The 18,895-nt window shown below is 42.3% G+C and overlaps 1 protein-coding gene across 6 annotated transcripts in view; it reads left to right on the forward strand.

Annotated features, from left to right (window-relative positions):
• The window catches only part of sema5ba (sema domain, seven thrombospondin repeats (type 1 and type 1-like), transmembrane domain (TM) and short cytoplasmic domain, (semaphorin) 5Ba), a 395,686-nt gene that overhangs the window by 313,322 nt on the left and 63,469 nt on the right, over positions 1 to 18,895 (forward strand). For all 6 annotated transcript variants that reach the window (XM_069934791.1, XM_069934794.1, XM_069934796.1 and 3 more), the window contains 2 exons: positions 2,798 to 2,941; positions 10,031 to 10,178. In XM_069934791.1, the coding sequence (XP_069790892.1) occupies positions 2,798 to 2,941; positions 10,031 to 10,178 (292 nt within the window). The remainder of the gene's footprint in view (positions 1 to 2,797; positions 2,942 to 10,030; positions 10,179 to 18,895) is intronic.

Genomic DNA, 18,895 nt, shown 5'->3' on the forward strand with positions numbered 1-18,895 from the left:
TAGTGGGAAAGAAACTGTCTTTGAATCTGATGGTGCACATTTTCAAACTCATGTAGATTCTGCACAGCAGCACTGGGGAGGTGTCCAGGATGGGATGGGTCGTTTAACATATTAACTGGTTTCCTGAGGCAGTGGGAAGTGTGGCCCTGTCAGTGGAGGGAAGGTTGGTTTGTGCGAAACCCTGAACTATATTCACAACACTCTGAAGTTTCTTACAGTCTTGGGCAAAGCAGTTCCAGTATCAAGCTGTGATGCATCAGGAAAGAATATTTTCTATGGTGTGTCTGTTAATACTCGTCAGGGAAACTGGGGATACCGCACTTACTCAGGACTTTGAGGAAATAGAAGTGCCAGTGTGCTTTCTAGATTATAGCATCAACATGGTTGGAACAGGACAGATTGTTGGTGATATTTGCTCTGAAAAACTTAAAGCTTTCTACTATCTTCACCTCAGCACCATTGATACAGACAGGAGTGTGATGTAAAAGACAGCACTGCTGCTGGTATGGACCTGGGAGAGCAGAAAGACAGAGCTGCTCCAAAGGGTTCAAGTGCCCAGTTCGAATACTGGTGACCCTGTACAGGTTTTAAACAGCCTGTTAAAGGAGCTGCCCATGTTTGTAAGTAAAATTCTGCCCAAGATGGTGGTGCCTGTAGTCAGCAGTGAGCATGAGGGGTTGCAAACTCTGGGGGAGCAGCAGATCGGCACAATGTACCAGAAAGGGAAGAACACATCCCATTCCCCATTGAAAATGAGAAGCAATGAAGTTGACCCTACAGGACAGTGACCACGCCAGCAGACCAGTGAGGGGTTTGGTGGATGAAGGACCCACACAAGCTGTGGGGGTGGGTTGCAGGCTGCTGGACACTGACTCATATATCAGAACTGGGTATTAGAATTGGGATTCGAGAGGGTGCTGAGGGCAAGAAGCTTAAGACTTCCTGATCTTATCAGAGGTTTGGATCTGGAACTTGGGTTGCCAATGGATCGAACAGAAGTCTGTGTGGCTGCAGAGCCTGCAGGAGTGCTGGAGGTGAATCCACGGACTGTGAGAGGTGTTGAGCAATATTAATGGAAATCTTTGCCATATGGCAAGCAGATGTTAAAGTATATCATGTTTGTTACATTTTTAATATATTATTAAGTGACAATTAAAGGAACCTTGAACCTTGAGCATGTGTTCGACCCTGCTTTCTGAAGTTAATGCCTAGTCCTTGTTGACACTAGATTCTCTCTCTCCCTCCTGTACTCAGTCACATCATAGATTGTACACAATGATGGTGTAGAAAAAATAATGTTTCTCCAGACCATGGTGCACACACATTTTTCTTTGGCTTGGCTTCGCGGATGAAGATTAATGGAGGGGTAATGTCCACGTCAGCTGCAGGCTCGTTTGTGGCTGACAAGTCCGAAGCGGGACAGGCAGACACGGTTGCACACACACACAATAAACAGCACATAATAATCACATATATACATAATTTAAAATAAATATACAGTAAAACTCCTGTTATCTGGAATTCAGAGCAACCTCAAGCAACCGGCAAAAAAAATTGCGGAAAAAGGTAAAAAAAATACAGAAGTTAAAATTTGGCACGCTTTGTCATTAGTTTGCCAATCACGTAATTCACTTATCCAGCATCTACCAATTCTCATAGGTGCTGAATAACAGGGGTTTTACTGAATATACATATTTTGGAATTATTTACTTGGTTGCAGTAAGAACCTATTACCCAAGGTGCCAGTCCTGATTTTGATGCTCCTTTACCTCCTTCTTGATTGTTCTAGATCAAAGATACAGTGTGCAGGATGGAAAGGGCTTTCTCTGATTTTTGAGCCCTATATAAGCATGGGTTATGCATTGGTGAATGTCATCAATAAAGGAAAGGGAGGCCCCAGTGATTTTCTCAGCCATTTTGATGATCCTCTGTATTGGCTTCCAGTCCGATACTTTTCAGCTACTTTACCACACAATGAAGCCACCATACAGTACACTCTCAATTGTGCTCCAGTAGAATGTTGTCAAGATTGTGGCCAGTTCCCCTACCCCTCCTCAGCCTCCTTAGGAAGTGTCGGCACTGCTGCCACCCTCCTGACTAATGAGGAAGTTTGAGGGCCCAAGATATTCTTGTGTAGATGAGTGTTGCCTGATTTGAATGCCACAGACCTGATCTTCAATAGGGAGTGGATCGCCCAATTCAGCTGTGGTTTCTGGTTGGGGAACCACTTGCATTGTTACTGATGGACTCTGAAATCAGTGGCCCGCTTGTTTAAGTTAGTCACTGAGTTCTTGAACATGGGCCAGTTAACTTCAAAGGAGTCACGTAGCATGTCCACCACTGTCTGTAAGGAGTTTGTACGTTCTCCCCGTTTCCTCCTACCCTCCAAAAATGTATGGAGTTGATAGGTTATTTGGGTTCAATTTGGCTGGATGGACTTTGTACCATGCTGTATCATAAAAATGTTAAAAACTAAAACTTTATATGAGAGGTATGGGAAAGTGAAATAGTTATAGGAAACTGACAGGGGGGATGGGATTCATATGGTTGTCTGGGAGTTGACTTGCACTTGTTGGATGAATGGCCTCCTATAATCTGAGAAAAAATAAAACAATATTGTTGTTTGCGTGTATATGTGTTGGAGTGTGTCTGTGCAGGTGTTTATTTGTGTGTATTTGTGTCTCAGTATATGTCTGTGTGTGTGAGAGAGAGAGCATGTGCGTGCTTCAACTCTCAAATCTTTGCTGAGCTCAGATCTAAAGATGACCCTTATTTTGTGTTGTGCTTCCTAATAAAGGAATGGAGGTTGGACTCTCTGGGCTTCCTGGGCTCCGTGTAGCACCACCTGTGGAATTGGATTCCAAGTCCGTCAGCGTTCCTGCAGTAATCCTATGCCCCGCTATGGAGGAAGGGTGTGCGTCGGACAGAGCAGGGAAGAACGGTAAGGCTGGCACATTCCCGGGGCTTCTATTTACAAAATCAAAGTCAAGATCAAACCTTAACAGGCTTCTGGAAGGCTTTTTGGACAAATGTTATTCTTGGGGTTATGTGTTTATTTGAGTTGTTCAATTTAGAAATGATAATATCTAAATTAATTCCCCCATCTTCCCCATGGGCAGCATGGTTAGCTTAGCAGTTACCACAACACTATTACAGTTCCAGCAACCTGTTAAATCTGACCCTGTCTGTAAGGAGTTTGTATGTTCTCCTCGTGTCTGCATGGATTTCCTCAGGATATTCAGGCTTCCTCCCACCCTTCTAAAGATACAGGGACTGTTGGTTAATTGGGGTATTTGGGCAGCACGGACAAGTGGACAGCAAGGACCAAGTGTCTGTGCTGTTTGTCTGAATCAAAAAAAATTCTGCTCCTATCCTAGAGACTAAAGAAAGATAAAAAAGAGAGAGAGGGAGGGAGGGGGAGAGAATGAGAGAGAGAATGAGAGAGAGAGAGAGAGGAGGGAGGGAAGGAAGGAAAAGAGTTTGAAAGAAAGAGGGAGGGAGGGAGAGAGAAAAGGAGGTAGGGAAGGAGAGAGAGCGAATGAGATAAAGAGACAGAAAAAATGGGGATTGATGAAAAAAGGGGAAAGTAAAGAAAGAGGGTGAGCTGAGGGAGTACAGGAGAACTAGTCGGGCAGAGAGTGAGAAAGGGATAGAGTGAGGGGAGATGGAAGGTAAGGGGAAAAGGGAAAAGAGAGTGAAAGAAAAAGGAAGAAGAGAGAAGAAAGACAGGAGAAAAAGAGAGCAAATAATAGAGACAATCAATTAGATTAATTGCTGCTTTGGCAGTTCTTGTTCATTGCTGACTTGTGTAACCATGTAAGTGATTATTATTCATATCTGTGTCTCTCACTATGGAATTTTGCCCATGGTCTTCACCCAGGTAATTGACTGATGGGACAAGACAGATGATGTATAATCAGCAAGTTGAAGCTAAGAACTGTTTGAACACTTGCTGAGTAACTGCTGGTCTGAAAATATACTGTATGGAACACTAGAGGTCAAAGGTGTGGGTGCTCTGTGGATAGGAAGGCCATTAATCAATTGGATATTATAGAGAGGATTATATGAGTTCTGAACTGTAGATGGAAATAGTAGAACTAGTGTCAAGCAACCAAGAATACTCTTTTGTCCACCAGGCAAAGGATAAAAAAGTCAGGCAAATAATTCTTTCTTCAAAGCACACTGACCTGAAACGTTCATTCTGCTTCTCTCTCCACAGATGCTGGGAGATCTGATAGGTATCTCCTGCATTTTTTCTTATTTATTTCAGATTTTTAATTTTTTTCTTTACTTTAAATTTAAATTAGTTTTTTTTTTAAATTTAGACCTATTGCATGGTAACAGGCCATTCTAGCCCATAAGCCTGTGCCACCCAATTGCATCCAAGTTACCTACAACCCCTGTACGATTTTGGAGGGTAGGCAGAGGCCAGAACATCCAGAGGAAACCGATGCAGACACGGAGAGAACGTACCAACTCCTTAAGGGCAGTGGCAGATTTTTATTATTAAATCGACTGCAACAGTTATTTCAGGCAATGTTTGTCACTATGCTTTGTGTGTTCCGATTCCTCTGTGTTGTCGAGTTACTGCTTCTGTCAAACCCTCAGAGGTTTGGCTTTCCTGCTGGAGAATATTGGTGACTTGCTGATGTCCCACGTCACAACATAATGAGTAATAAGAGGGTTACTTTTTTTTTATCATATATGTAAGTACAATGTAAGGATGCACCAAAGTTCTTACTTGCAGGAGCCAAATAGATATGTTTGAGGAGTTTTGAGATGTTGTTGAATGCTCCATCAAACTTCTGCAGGTGCACTGTGGAAAGTAAACTGTCTGATTGCATCAGTGTCTGGTTTGGGAATTCAAATGTCCAGAAATGCCGAAGGATACAGAAGGTAGCAAACATAGCCAGGTCCATCACAGGACTGAACCCTCATCCATTGTAGACATCTATGTAATCTGCTGCCTCAAGAAGGCAGTCAACATCATAAATGACCCCCATCATCCTGGTCACAACTTCCTCTCACTGCTGCCTTCGGGCAGAAGGTGCAGACACCTGAAAACCAACACCACTAGGTTTAAGCACAGTTTCTTTCCAACACCTATCAGGATCTTGAACCTCCTCTTGTTACACTGATCAGGGACTGCTTCAACACCACAAAAGCACTGCCTGTAACACCACTTATTATTCTTGTACTATGGATCACTCGATCCCAAGATATAGGAGCAGAAGTAGGCCCATTGGTCCATCAAGTCTGCTCCTCCATTCCAATCATGAGCAGATTCATCCCCCCCCCCCCCACTCAGCCCCACTCCCCAGCTTTCTCCCCATAACCCTGGATTCCCTGACTAATCAAATACCTGTCAATCACCCAACGACCTTGCTTCCACAGCCACATGTGGCAACAAGTTCCACAGACTTACAACCCTCTGACTAAAGAAATATTTCCACATTTGTGTTTTAAATTGACGCCCCTTTATCCTGGTTGTGCCCTCTTGTCCTGGACTTGCCTACCATGGGTCACATCCTTGCCAAATCAATCTGTCCAGGATTTTCAGCATTTAAAATGCCTTTATGAGGTCCGCCCTCATCATTTTGTACTCTAATGAGTGGATTCCAAGATGTGGCAATCATTCCTCATACACCAACCCTTTCATTCCTGATATAATTTAAGTAAATAGAAATAGTAAATGGAAGCTATGTATATTTATCATCAAATGTATTTTTGATGTCTTTTTAATTTAATGTATGCTATTTTTTTTTCTGAAGTATCTGTTTTGCTGAAGCTAAAAGAATTTTGTTGCATTTGTACATTGTACATGACAAAAAACTCATAAATATTAATGGACACGAATGACAATAGTATACATTAATGACCACAATATCCTAAGAGGGAAAAAAAATTATAAATATAAAAGGGTAGATCAGTAAATATGTACAATTTACAAGAAAAAAATTGATGTTTCAACAATGCAGATAGATATTTTGGAGGTCCTGGAGTAGTTATGGTCAGGGTTAGGGTTTAAGAGCCAGATAGCTATTGGTTAAAACCCATTTTTGAACCTGAAGGTAGCAGTGCAAGGATTTTGTGATGGGGATCCTTTATGATGTTGGCTGCCTTCTTGAGGCAGTGCCTCACTTCAGTGTTTGCAATGGTTGGAGGTCAAAGACCATGATGGACTTGGTTAGGTTTGACACTTTTTGCTGCTTTAGAACATTCTTATGTTCTTAAAGAAAAAGGAGCAAAAGTAGGCCATCTGGCCCATTGAACCTGCTCTGCCATTCAATGGCTGATCTGATGATAGGCTCATCTCCACCTATCTGTCTTTTCCCCATATCCCTAAATTCCCCTACTTTGTAAAAAATCTATCCAAACTTGTATTAAATATATTTAATGAGGTAGCCTCCACTGCTTCAATGGGCAGCAAATTTCATAGATTCACCTCCCCCAGGATAAAGCAGTTCCTCCTCATCTCCATCCTGAATCTACTGCTATGAATCTTGAGCCTATGTTCCCTAGTTCTAGCCTCCCCCATCAAAGGAAACAACTTACTTACTTCTAACTTATCCATTCCTTTCATAATTTTATGTTTCTATCAGATCCCCTCTCATTCCTTTAAATTCAAGCAAGTACAGACCCAAACGACTCAATCTCTCCTCATAGGTTAAGCCCCTCTTCTCTAGAATTAACCTGGTGAACCTCTTCTGGAGCCTTTTGCATTCTTGGGCACTCAAGTTACCAAACCAGACTGTGATGCAACCAGTCTTTCCACAGCACTCCTGAAGATGTTCGATAAAAGAATTGGGGGCGAGGACTTTCCTTATTTTAAAATCATTCTTGAGTTTTAGCTGTGCTGCAGCCAGCATTTAGCATCCGTGGTGAACAGCCCCCTTGAAATGGAACAGTCCTTCTAATAAAATGGCTTCAACAGTGAATGTGTCGGCTGTTCTAGGATATCAGCATAAGGAAATGAGAGCTGTTGTAGAATATTAAGCCCCTCAAGTCAGTTCATGATCTTTGCTGAACTCTTCTTAGCCTAAGCTTCTGTGCCAGTTCATCATCCCCAATTCCCCACTTTCAAAGAGTGGGCAATTTCTAAAGACCTTCCTCTTCAGTGATCAAGCCTCTTTAACCCTCAGAGTAGAGAATTCTGGAGATCCACTCCCTCCGCAAGAAGAAATTGCTGAGCAACTCAGTTTTATGATGTTTGTACCATTGCAAATTGACAGAATGGTTAAGAAAGCACATGATTTATTACTTGGGGGATTGAGTTCAACAGCTGTGAGGTGATCTTTCAGCTCTATAAAACTCTAGTTCAATCACTACTAGGAGTATTGCGTTCAGTTCTGGTCGACTCACTATAGGCAGGCAGCGGAGAGGGCACCAAGGAGATTAACCAGGATGTTGCCTGAATTGGAGAATTTATCTTATGATGAAAGATGGAGTGAGCTGGGGCTTTTTTCTTGGGAAAGATTTTGGAGGCAAGGGCTTATATAGAGTAGACAGCCAACAGCTTTTTCCCAGGACAACAATGGCCAATACCAGAGGGGCATCTGCTTGAGATGAGTGGAGGAAAATTAGGGGAGATGTTAGAGATATGTTTTTACTTTTTATTTTGAGGTAATGCATTTTGGAAGGTCAAACCAGAGGGCTGAATATAGGGTTAATGGTTGGATACTTAACAGTGTGGAAGAAGAGATGGACCATGGGATTCAAATCCATAGATCTCAAGGTTGATGCCCAGGTTGATAGGATAATTAGGAGGGCCTATGGAATGCTGTGCTTTATTAATTGGGGGATAGAATTCAAAAGTTGAGAGGTCATGTTGCAACTCTACAAATCCCTGGTGAGACCACATTCAGAATATTGTGCTCAGTTCTGGTCACCTCATTATAGGAAGGATGTGGAAAATATGGAAAAAGTGCAGAGGAGATTTATCAGGATGTTACCTGGATTGTAAAATAAGTCTTATGAGGCAAGTTTTCTCTTTGGAGCAAAGAAGGATGAGAGGTGACTTAATAGAGATCTACAGGATTCTGGGAGGCATGGATAAGGTAGACAGCCAGCACCTTTTTCCCATGACGGGAGTAGCAAGCACCAGAGATATCTGTTCAAAGTGAAGGGAGGAAAGTATAGGGGAGACATCAAGGGTTGTTTTTTTTTTACACAGAGTTGTGGGTGCCTGGAATGCCTTGTCAGGGGTTGTGTTGGAGTCTGAAAAACAAGGGCATTTAAGAGATTCCAAGACAGGCACAGGGATGAAAGAAAAATAAAAGGTTATGAGGTAGAGAGGATTGAATTTTTTTTGGTAGGAATATATAGGTAGGCACAACATTGTGGTCTGAAGAGCCTATACTGTGCTGGACTGTTCTTTATATCTTTTAACTAGTTCCTGATGGTTTGAAATTGCTGCTCACCTGATCTTACTGCTTTGAACAGCACACAAGCAGCAAAGAGTAGAGTAATCTACAACCTTGGAGTAATGATCGGGAGACATGCATTCAAATCCCATCAGGGATGTTGCAGAAGTTAAATTCAATTAATTAACTGATTTGGAAGAAAAATGGTAACATTAAATAATGGTGACTATGAAACCACTCAATTGTCATTAAAAACACACTAATTTATTAGTTTGCATCGGGAAAGGAAAAAAAACATTTTCCTGTGGAGGCATGGTGTCGTCCTGGGATTGAGCCTTTACTGCTTCAGAGGGCCATAGATTTAAGGAAAATTAGGGAATAGGCGAAGGGCAGCTACACCCCCAAATTAAATTAAAAGAGGAACTCAGTCATTGTCAAGGAATTGAGATCCGTGGAGAGAATTTAATTGGATTGAATTGTTTATGGTCAGTTTTGTGGAGTACAGTGAAAAGCTTTGTTCTGCATGCTATTCAAGCAGCCCACAAAATATCCCACACCCAACACTGTTTTGGAACTGCAAAAACGTGCACAGAAAATGCGAACAAGATTAATCGTGATAATGGCACCATTCAACTTGGATGGAGGAGACCAATCAAATTTTAAATTTGATTCAAAGGATTTAGGAATTTATTCCTTGGAACATAGAAGAATGAGGGGAGATTTAATAGAGGAATACAAAATTATGAGGGGGTAGACAGAGTAAATGCAAGCAGGCTTTTTACACTAAGGGTAGGTGAGATATATAAACCAGAGTTCATGGGTTAAGGGTTAAAGGGGAAAAGTTTAGGGGGAACATTAGGGAGTTTGGTGGGATTAGAGAATGAGCTGCCAGCTGAAGTGGTGAATGTGGGCTTAATTGTAACATTTAAGAAGATTTTGGACAGGTACATGGATGGGCGGAGATGGGCAGGGTATACATGGATGGAAGGGATATGGAGGGATTAAGAATGGTGCAGGTCAGTGGGACTAGAGAGAATAATAGATACAGACTAGAAGGGCCAAAGGTTCTGTTTCTGTGCTTTAATGTTTTTTGGATTCCAGAGACCTTGATGGGATTCTGCTCAACCATTACCCCAGTCATGGTCCAGGAATAGTCCTGGCTCCTTCTGTTCGTGTTGGCCTCTACCTCATTCCTGGCTGTCCTCAGCCACCACCACCTCCCCTGCTTGGCCACATAGACGGACTCCTCCATTCTCCCCTGTGCGATCCCTGAATGCACTGCTCTTTCTTGGCCCCCTGGATAGACTCCTTGCCTCCCCTGCTTGGCCCCCTGGATAGACTCCACCTGCCTCTTCTGTGTGGCCCCTGGATGGTCTCCTCCTGCCTCCCCTGTGTAGCCCCTGGATGGATTCCTCCTGCCTCCCCTACTTGGCCCTCTGGATAAATTCTTCTTGCTTCCTCTGCATGGCCCCTGGATGGATTCCTCCTACCTCCCCTGCATAGCCCCTGGATTGACCCCTCCCACCTCCCCTGCATGGCCCCTGGATGGACTCTTCCCGCCTCCCCTGCGTGGCCCCTGGATCGACTCCTCCCACCTCCTTTGCTTCATTATCAGGCACTTTTTCTCTGCTGTCAGACTTGGCTAAAGATGTCTTCTTCCTTTTCAGGTTCTGTAATGAGAACACTGCTTGTCCGTCACCCATGTTCTGGTCCACCTGGGGCCCGTGGACCAAATGCAATGCTGACTGTGGTGGAGGAATGCACTGGAGACAGAGGAGCTGCCAAAACGGGAATGCCTGCCCTGGTTGTACTGTGGTAGGTAGCACATCATTAGCATCCAATCCACAGCAAGTCATTCATCCGTCCAAGAGATGTCCCCAACAATCTCATCTCCTGATTTCTCCGAGCAACCAGCTAAGTTAGATGATGTTCTGACGTAGATTACAAGGTTTACAGAAACCCAAGTCGTAGCCTGGCTGCCACGGTTCCACAGTGAGTGAGAAAGGCCCTTATCTCTCATGGCCTCAGTACAAGTCAAAATGCTCTGAGAAAGCTCTTTTGAAGAATAGTGATGTTCTATATGGGATAACCTTGCATTTAGAACATAGAACATTACAGCACATCTTTCAGCCTTCGATGTTGTGCCAACACATATATTCCTTTAAAAAACCCTCCCTACCTTGTAATCCTCTATTATTCTTCCATCCATGTGCCTATCTAAGAGTCTCTTAAATGTCTCAAATGTTTCAGCCTCTACCACCATCCCTGGCAAGATATTCCAGGTACCCACAACTCTCTATGTAGATAACATACCCATGATATCTCCCCTAAACATCCCTCCCTTCACTTTGTATACATGTCCTCTGGTTTTTGCTATTCCTAAACATCCCTCCCTTCACTTTGTATACATGTCCTCTGGTTTTTGCTATTCCTGCCTTAGGAAACAGGTGCTGGCTATCTGTGCCTCTCATAATCTCATAGACCTCTATTATGTTATATTATAAAGTTCCAGCTCTGCTAACCTTGTATCATAAGACTTATTTTCCAATCCAGGCAACATCCTGCTAAATCTCCCCTGCACCCTTTCCATAGCTTCTGCATCCTTCCTATAATGAGGTGACCAGAACCGAACACACTACTCTAAGTGTGGTCTCACCAGAGATTTATGGAGTTGCAACATGATCTCTCTGCACTTGAACTCAATCCCTCTATAGGCCTTCTTAACTATCCTATCTATCTGACCAGTGACCTTGAGGGATTCATGGATTTGGACCGCAATAATTCCTCTGTTCATTCATATTCTTAAGTAACTGACCATTAACCCTGTTCTCAGCCTTCTGGTTAGTCCTTCCAAGATACTTTACTTCACACTTATCCAGGTTGAACTCCATCTGTGTGGTAAACCACTGCATATATGTTTGGATATGCTAGGACATGGCCCCTTGTTGATTGTGCCTGAGGCTCCTCCCACTGACCCCAGAATAAAGGCGACTGTGCCCATCCTCAGTCCTGGACAACAGTCATCCAGTGTGGACAGACATCCATTCTGTTGTGAATAAAAGCCTATCAGTTTCTCTACAACTTCTTTGAAGTTATTGATGGTTCATCAATCTGCCACTTTTCTGCCCAATTCTGCATCCTGTCCATATCATCTTGTAACCTTTGACAACCTTCAGCTCTAACCACAACTCTTCCAATCTTCGTATCATCTGCCAACACACTGAACCATCCTTCTGCCCCTTCATCCAGATCATTTATAAAAATCATAAAAAATAGTGGTCCCAGAACAGATCCTTGCAGTACTCCACTTGTCACTGACCTCCAGGCAGAATACATTCCTTCCACTAATACTCTACTAATCTCTGCTTTCTACCTTCAAGCCAATTTTTATCCACACAGCTAAAGGTCCATGGATCCTATCCCTCATGATATTCTGAATGAGTCTCTCATGGGGGACTTTGCCAAATGTCTTTATAAAATCCATGTAGACCACATCTATTGCTCCATCCTCATCAATTTATTTTGTAATTTCCTCAGAAAAACTCAATTAGGCTTGTGAGCCACAACCTTCCCTTCACAAAGCCATGCTGCCTATCCTTGAGTAGACTGTCCTTCTCCAAATGCTCATAGATCCTATCCTTAAGAATCCCCTCCAATAGTTTGCACACTACTGACATAAGACTCACTGGTCTCTAATACCCAGAATTCTCCTATTGTTGATTACCTTTTTTAAACAAGGGGGACTACATTTGCCATTCTCCAATCCTCTAGCACCTACCCTGTGGCCAAAGATGATTCAAAGATCATAGCTACTGTCCCTGCTATCTCTTCCCTCACTTACCACATCAACCTGAGGTACATCGTGTCCATTCGCAGGGACTTCTCAATCTTGATGTTTTTTAAGAAGATCCAACACATCCTTGTACTTAATTGCTACATTGTCCAGCACACAAGCCTATTCTATTCCAACCTAACCCTGATCAAGGTCCTATTCACTGGTGCAAAGTCCTTTTACTGTATTCAATTTTCTTGCCTCCTTTATCCCTTATCCTTTAGTGGCCCTACCTTCATTCTCATCATCCTTCTGTTCTTCACATACACATAGAATGCCTTGGGGTTCTCTTTAATCCTACATGCCAAGGCCTTCTACATGCCCCCTTCAAGCTCTCCTAAATCTTTTCTTAAGCTCTTTCCTGGCTACCATAAACTTCTCATGAGCCTTTCCTGTTTCCTGCTTCCTATATCTAACGAATGCTTCCTTCTTCCTCTTAACAAACTGTCTTACCTGCTTTGTCAACCACGGTTGCCTTTTCCTACCATCTTTTTCTTGTCCCAATAGAACAAACCTATACTGAACCCAGTACAAGTGGTCCTTAAACTTCCTCCACATTAGTTCTGTGCTTTCACCCTTGAACATCTGTTTCCAATTTATTATCATTAGTTTCTGCCTCATCCCATCGGAATTATTCCTTCCCCAATTGAGCACTTTCCTATTTTGTCTGCTTTTATTCTTATCCATAGCTATGCTAAAGCTCAGGGAGTTGTGGTCACTCTTACCAAAATGCTCCCCCATTGAGTGGTCTGCCACCTGACCAGGTTCATTACCCAGAATTAGATCCAGCATGTCATCTCCTCTTGTTGGTTGGTCCACAAACTGTGTCAGGAATCCTTCTTGAACACAACTGACAAATTCAGCCCCATAACTACAACCCTGAATTTCCTGCACCATTCCAAAAGCTACCTGCTTATATATGTGGCACGGTTAGCATAGCTAAGACTATTACAGTGCCAGTGATTGGCTTTCGAATCCGATGCTGACTGCATATTCTCCCCATGTCTGTGTAGGTTTTCTCTGGTTGCTCCAGTTTCACCCACATTCCAAAGATGTACAGGGCTAGTTGATTAATTGGTCACATGGGTATATTTTGGTGGTGTGGGCTTGTGGGCCGGAAGGGCCTGTTGGCGTGCTGTATCACTAAACTCTATAAAAATGTGCAGAAATATGGTCTTTTCTCTCAACCCTGCCCTCTCACATTCTTTTTCTTTTTTTCCACCTTACTCTCTTTCTCTCTTGCTTTCCTTCCAACCTGTTCCTTCTATCTCTCCCCCCCCCATGCATTTCCTTCTTTATCTCTTCACACCTTCTTTTTGACCAGTTGGTTTAGAAAAGTCCAGCTTTCCTATCAATGGAGTTGGCTGTTGTTTGTAGTTCTTGGGCAAAGATCTGCACTCACTGTGGACTTGACCACATCTCACCTCCAAGATGAGAACTTTGGCTGCTGTTGATCCATCCCTGTGGATCTGTGAAAGATACCTTGACCTAAGACCATAAGGCATAGGAGCCTAAATAGGTCATTCAGCCCATCAAGTCTGCCCCACCATTTAATCATGAGCTGATCCATTTTCCCATTCAGCCCCACTGCCCGGGATTCTCCCCGTAACCTGGCTATCTATCAATTTCTGCCTTAACTACACCCAATGACCTGGTCTCCACAACCATCTATTGCAACAATTCCACAGATTCACCAGCCTCTGGCTAAAGAAATTTCTCAGTCTACTATGTCCACTTCATGGAATTGGATATTCAAATGATCTGAAAGGTTTTGGATTTGAAATTTTGGTTTTTGCAACTGAAAACATGATGACACAACTTGAGAACGGAAGTGTAGAGGTCAGGTCATGTGGTGATGTTTATATTGAATGCATACATCCTTTCTGAGAAATGTTTACTCAATCCCAGAAACCAAAGTGAAAGGATCTTTAAAGGAAATTCTGTCAGAATTCCAAGAACACATCAGTTACAAAGCTGTGCTGGATTGGTTAGCAAAGTTCAGCGATGTTTTCCGTATAGAGAAAATTTGATACTATAGAGGGTCTTTCTGGAATGTTATTACCAAGATCTTTGTTGAATTTGTTTTGACTTTCACCCCTTAAGGGAACTGGAATATTTTAATACACAGATCACCTACAGGTAAATGTTTTTAAAATATATATTCTTTTAAAAGCTGAAAGGACAGAGTGAATTCACATTCTAATATTAATCAGGTGTTTATTGTCAGAATCTTTGTACAATATACACTTGCACCAAATTCTTACTTGCTGCAGCTGAAAAGGTACTTCATAAAGGAAAAAAAAACATCTGGATTAAATTAAATTAAAAGGAGGTAATAAACACAAAAGATAGATAGAAAGATGCCTGTAAGAAGTTTGTTCGTTCTCCCCGTGTCTGCATGGGTTTCCTCTGGGTGCTCTGGTTTATTCCCACCCTTCAAAATGCATGGGGGTGGGGGGAGGGGGTTGTAGATTTATTGGATATACCGTGCTGTATGTCAAAACTTAAATTTAAATATTCACAGTTACCATGGTGCAAAAATAAGAGTGATGTTAGAATAATGCAGATAGTTCTGTAAATCAGAAGGGACCACTATAGATGTGGTTTAAAAAAGTATAAGGAGTGTAATGGAGGGCAGAGTGCAAATTTTCTGTTATTCGATGTCCATTAAGGCTGGAAGAAGCAGTCATATCTGCATGTACCACTTAATCAACCACTAGAATCTTACACAAAATATTTTTTCACATAATAATCCAAAATCTAGAGAATAATCCAAGAACTAGAGGACATGGGTTAAGGGTGAAAGGTGAAAGGTTTCAAAGGAATATTAGGTGGGGAACTTCTTTCTACAGAGAGTGGTGGGGGGTGTGGAACAAGTTGTCCGCTGAAGTGGTGAATGCAGGCTCGATTTTGGCATTTAAGAAAAATTTGAATAGGTAAATGTCAGAATAAAAGTTTGGCACAAGGGAGATGGACTGAAGGGCCTGTTTCTGTCCTATAGGGTTCTACGGTTCTAATCAAGGCAGCAAATACTAGAAATTTGAAATGATTGCAGTGCATGGCAGAAGAACTTGGCTGTTCCAGAGGTTTTGCTAAGAGAAAAACTACGCTAATGTTTTGGCGAGCAACCTTTCATCAGAACTGGAGATAGCTGATGTAAAGCAAGAAGGAATCACGGTCTAGCACTTTGACATCTCCACTTACACCTCCCAGCCTCTATCACTATCCCTATCCCTCACTTTCCCACCCAGCTTACCTCTCCAACAACCCCTGCTCACGTGGATCCATCTGTCACTTGCCATCTCCTGCCTTGCCCCTCCCCCTTCATTCTGGCTATCTTTCCTTTGCACTCTCAGTCCTGATTCAGGGTCCTGACCTGGAACATTGACCATTAGATTATTTGATTTGGTCCATAGAACACTGCAGCACAGAAACAGACTATTAACCCAGTCTTGCCTGTGGGATTATAATCTTGGGTCATCGGATCAGAGCAGGTTGCACAGAGTGGGGCATTAGGGGTGGGGAGATAAAGTTGGTGATAAGATGAAGAAAAGAACAGGTCCAACACCGAAAGGATCGTGGGACTAGGAAAAGAATAGTAATGAAGGTTTGCGAACAAGGCTAGCTCTTGATGAGGTGTAAAATGGAGAAGTTGAATAAACACCTGGAATTTATAGAATTGTAAAATAATTAAGAAGACCATTTGCCCATTATATCCATGCCAACCAAAAATGGTCTTTAGAACATAGAACGCCACACATGGTACACAGCCTTCAGTCCAGGATTCTGTACCAACCCATGCAAACCTATTCAACCACAATCTAATCCTTCCCTACCTCACACCCATAACCCTCCATTTTTCTCACATCCTTGTGCCTATTTTGCCAGCCTCCACCACCACCCCTGGCAATGCTTTCCAGGCACCCACCACTCTGTGTATAAAACAAATATCTGGCATCTTCCCCTAACTTTTCTCCTCTCATCTTAAACTGATGTCCTCTGCTATTTGCTACTTACGACCCAGGAAAATAGTGCTGACTGTCCACCCTATCTAAGTCCCTCATAATCTTGTAGTCCTCTATTAGGTCACTTCTCATTCTTTGTCACTCCAAAGAGAAAAAAGCCCTAGCTCTGTCAACCTTGGTCCATAAGACATGCTCTCCAATCTTGGCAACTTCCTGGTAAATCTCCACTGCACCCTCTGTAATGCGTTTACGCCCTTTAATGAGACTAGAACAGAACACAATACTTCAACTATGATTTAACCAGTGTTATAGAACTGCAACATTACCTCAAGGCTGTTGAACTGAATCATCCAACTAAGAAAGACCAGCTCACCATATGCCTTCTTAACCACCCTATCAACTTGAGTGGCAACCTTGAGGGGACTTGAACCCTATGGTCTGAGTGTTCCACCACATTGTTAAGAATCCTGCCATTAACCAAGTTTGACCTTCCAAAGTGCATCATTTCAAACTCATTCAGATTGAACTCCATTTGCCACTTCTCCGCCCAACTCTGCATCCTGTCCACATCCTGTTGTAACCAGCTTCCCAGGTCTTGGTTTGTGTGTGACCTTGGGATTACACTGTCCTCTCGGGAAACTGAAGTAAGTTTTGATTTGCCTTTTATGTTAAAGTTAAGTCCTATCAATCACCGTTGTGATTAATCTTGCTGCCGTTTCTGGTGAACTATATTTTTGGTGGATCCAAAATGGTACTGGAGTGTGCTGCCTGGATAGCACTCAAAACAAGCTTCTTACTGATCTTTGTACACATGGCAACAAGTGGTTCCAATGACTTCAATCTTTTACAGTGCTCATGCAAATATTTCAAATATCACGCAGATTTCTGCCTCATCCACTCCTGTATCCTGAATTCTGGACTCTGCCATGATGAATTAAATAATGTTTCTCAAATCCCCTCCAATCTTTCCATCAATTAATAAATCTATTACCCTAGGTTACTCGCATTCTCCCTGAAGGAAATTATTTCTTTCTGTTAACTTTGAATAGGTTTTTTTTCTCATCATTTTCTAATTGCCATCAGGGAAAAAAAATTGAAAATACAAAAAAGATAGAAAGGCTGGAATCACTGATGAACTAATTTCTGCTTGGGACATAATAATTCTGACATAATAATTTTCCCAGACTAATTCCAGTGCTGACATTCATAATGGGGTTTGCTCTTCTAAATTTGCCACTCTTTCCATTCTGACCACATTCTATGCAAAAATGCTTTCTGATAGTTTTTTTATCTGCCATTTCTCTTCAGTAATTGAAATGCCAAATGTGCCAAATAAAAAAAATTAACCAAATTATAAAAACGACTTATTTTTGGAATATCATGAATATATAAATGGATTGAACTTCCCTTTTTGAAATTCTTCATCGGCATATCTAATTGTAGGTATTAGCAACCCTAAAATGTAGCTTCTTAGATTTCACATTATAATTTAATTTCTCTGGATAATTATTCAATTAATTGAGACACTGAAGGAGACAATTCAGTTCATCATTTCAGATCAGATACTGATTATTGTCATGTAATAAAACATAAATGTAACATCAAACTAAATTGCCATAAGACAAAGATGCCCCATTACCATTGCCCAGCACCCCTTACAGTCAGAGAAAGAGAAGCTAAAGAGAGTCCCCTCAGCATAAATGAGTGCCTGTGGATTAGCCTCCAGCACTCCCACAGCCTCTGCAACTGCATGACTCCAGTTCAAACCATCAGCAACCTGAGCCTCGATCCAAGCCTCCAACATGATGAGGAAGCCTTCAGTGTCCAGAACCTTCAGGAGATCTCCTTGCCCTCATCATCCTCTCATATACTGGTTCCACACAGATTCCAGGGGTGCAAGCTCAAGTTCATTCCCTTTTACCTCTGCAGTGCTTATCTCTCCCACATGCATCCCTATTAACTCCCTTTGAGTTGTTTTGCCAATAATCTACACCGGTCATTCTGAACCTTATTTTGGCTGTGGCCCTTTTAGGACTCTGCTCAAAGTAGATGGACCCCCTTCCTTGTGAAGCAGTCAAGTTTTGTTTGTTTCTTCTGTACTTCTCCATACTAACTGTACAAAAAAAAACCCCGGAAGATTTTAAGATTTCAGTTTGTGCCACCCCCTTAAATGTGCTGTGGCCCCCAAGAGGTTGAGAATGACTGTTCGAAACTTAATTTACAGTGGTCAAATCTCCTAAACAAGAAAATCTGCAGGCACTGGGTTTGAGTGCTGCACACCTAAGTGCTGGAGAAATTCAGCAGGTCACGCAGCATCTACAGGAAGTAAAAGACAATCAGCGTTTCAGGCTAATTCATTCCTGACAAAGGGCTCAGTCCCAAAACATCAACTGCATTTTACTTCCTTATTGATGTTGCCTGATCTGCTGAGTTTCTCCAGCACTTTTGTGCATTGCTTCTCCTCCCAGAATGTCTTTGGAAAGCGCGAGTGTGAACATACAAACTTCGTACTGTCAGAAGGGAGGATCGAATCCAGTCACAGGGATGGTGAGGCAGTGGCACGCACTGCTTCACCACAGCCCCTGACAACATCATTATTGGAAGGGCTTCAGATGGAGGTTCACACAGATGATTTTAGGAATTAAACAGATATGATAAGAGGAGCGTTTGGCAGCTCTTGACTTTTATTGTTGAAATTTAGGAGAATGAGGGGGAATTTCATTGAAACATTTCAA

Source organism: Narcine bancroftii, chromosome 4 (genome assembly GCF_036971445.1).
Source record: "Narcine bancroftii isolate sNarBan1 chromosome 4, sNarBan1.hap1, whole genome shotgun sequence".
In the NCBI taxonomy this organism is placed as follows: Eukaryota; Metazoa; Chordata; class Chondrichthyes; order Torpediniformes; family Narcinidae; genus Narcine; species Narcine bancroftii.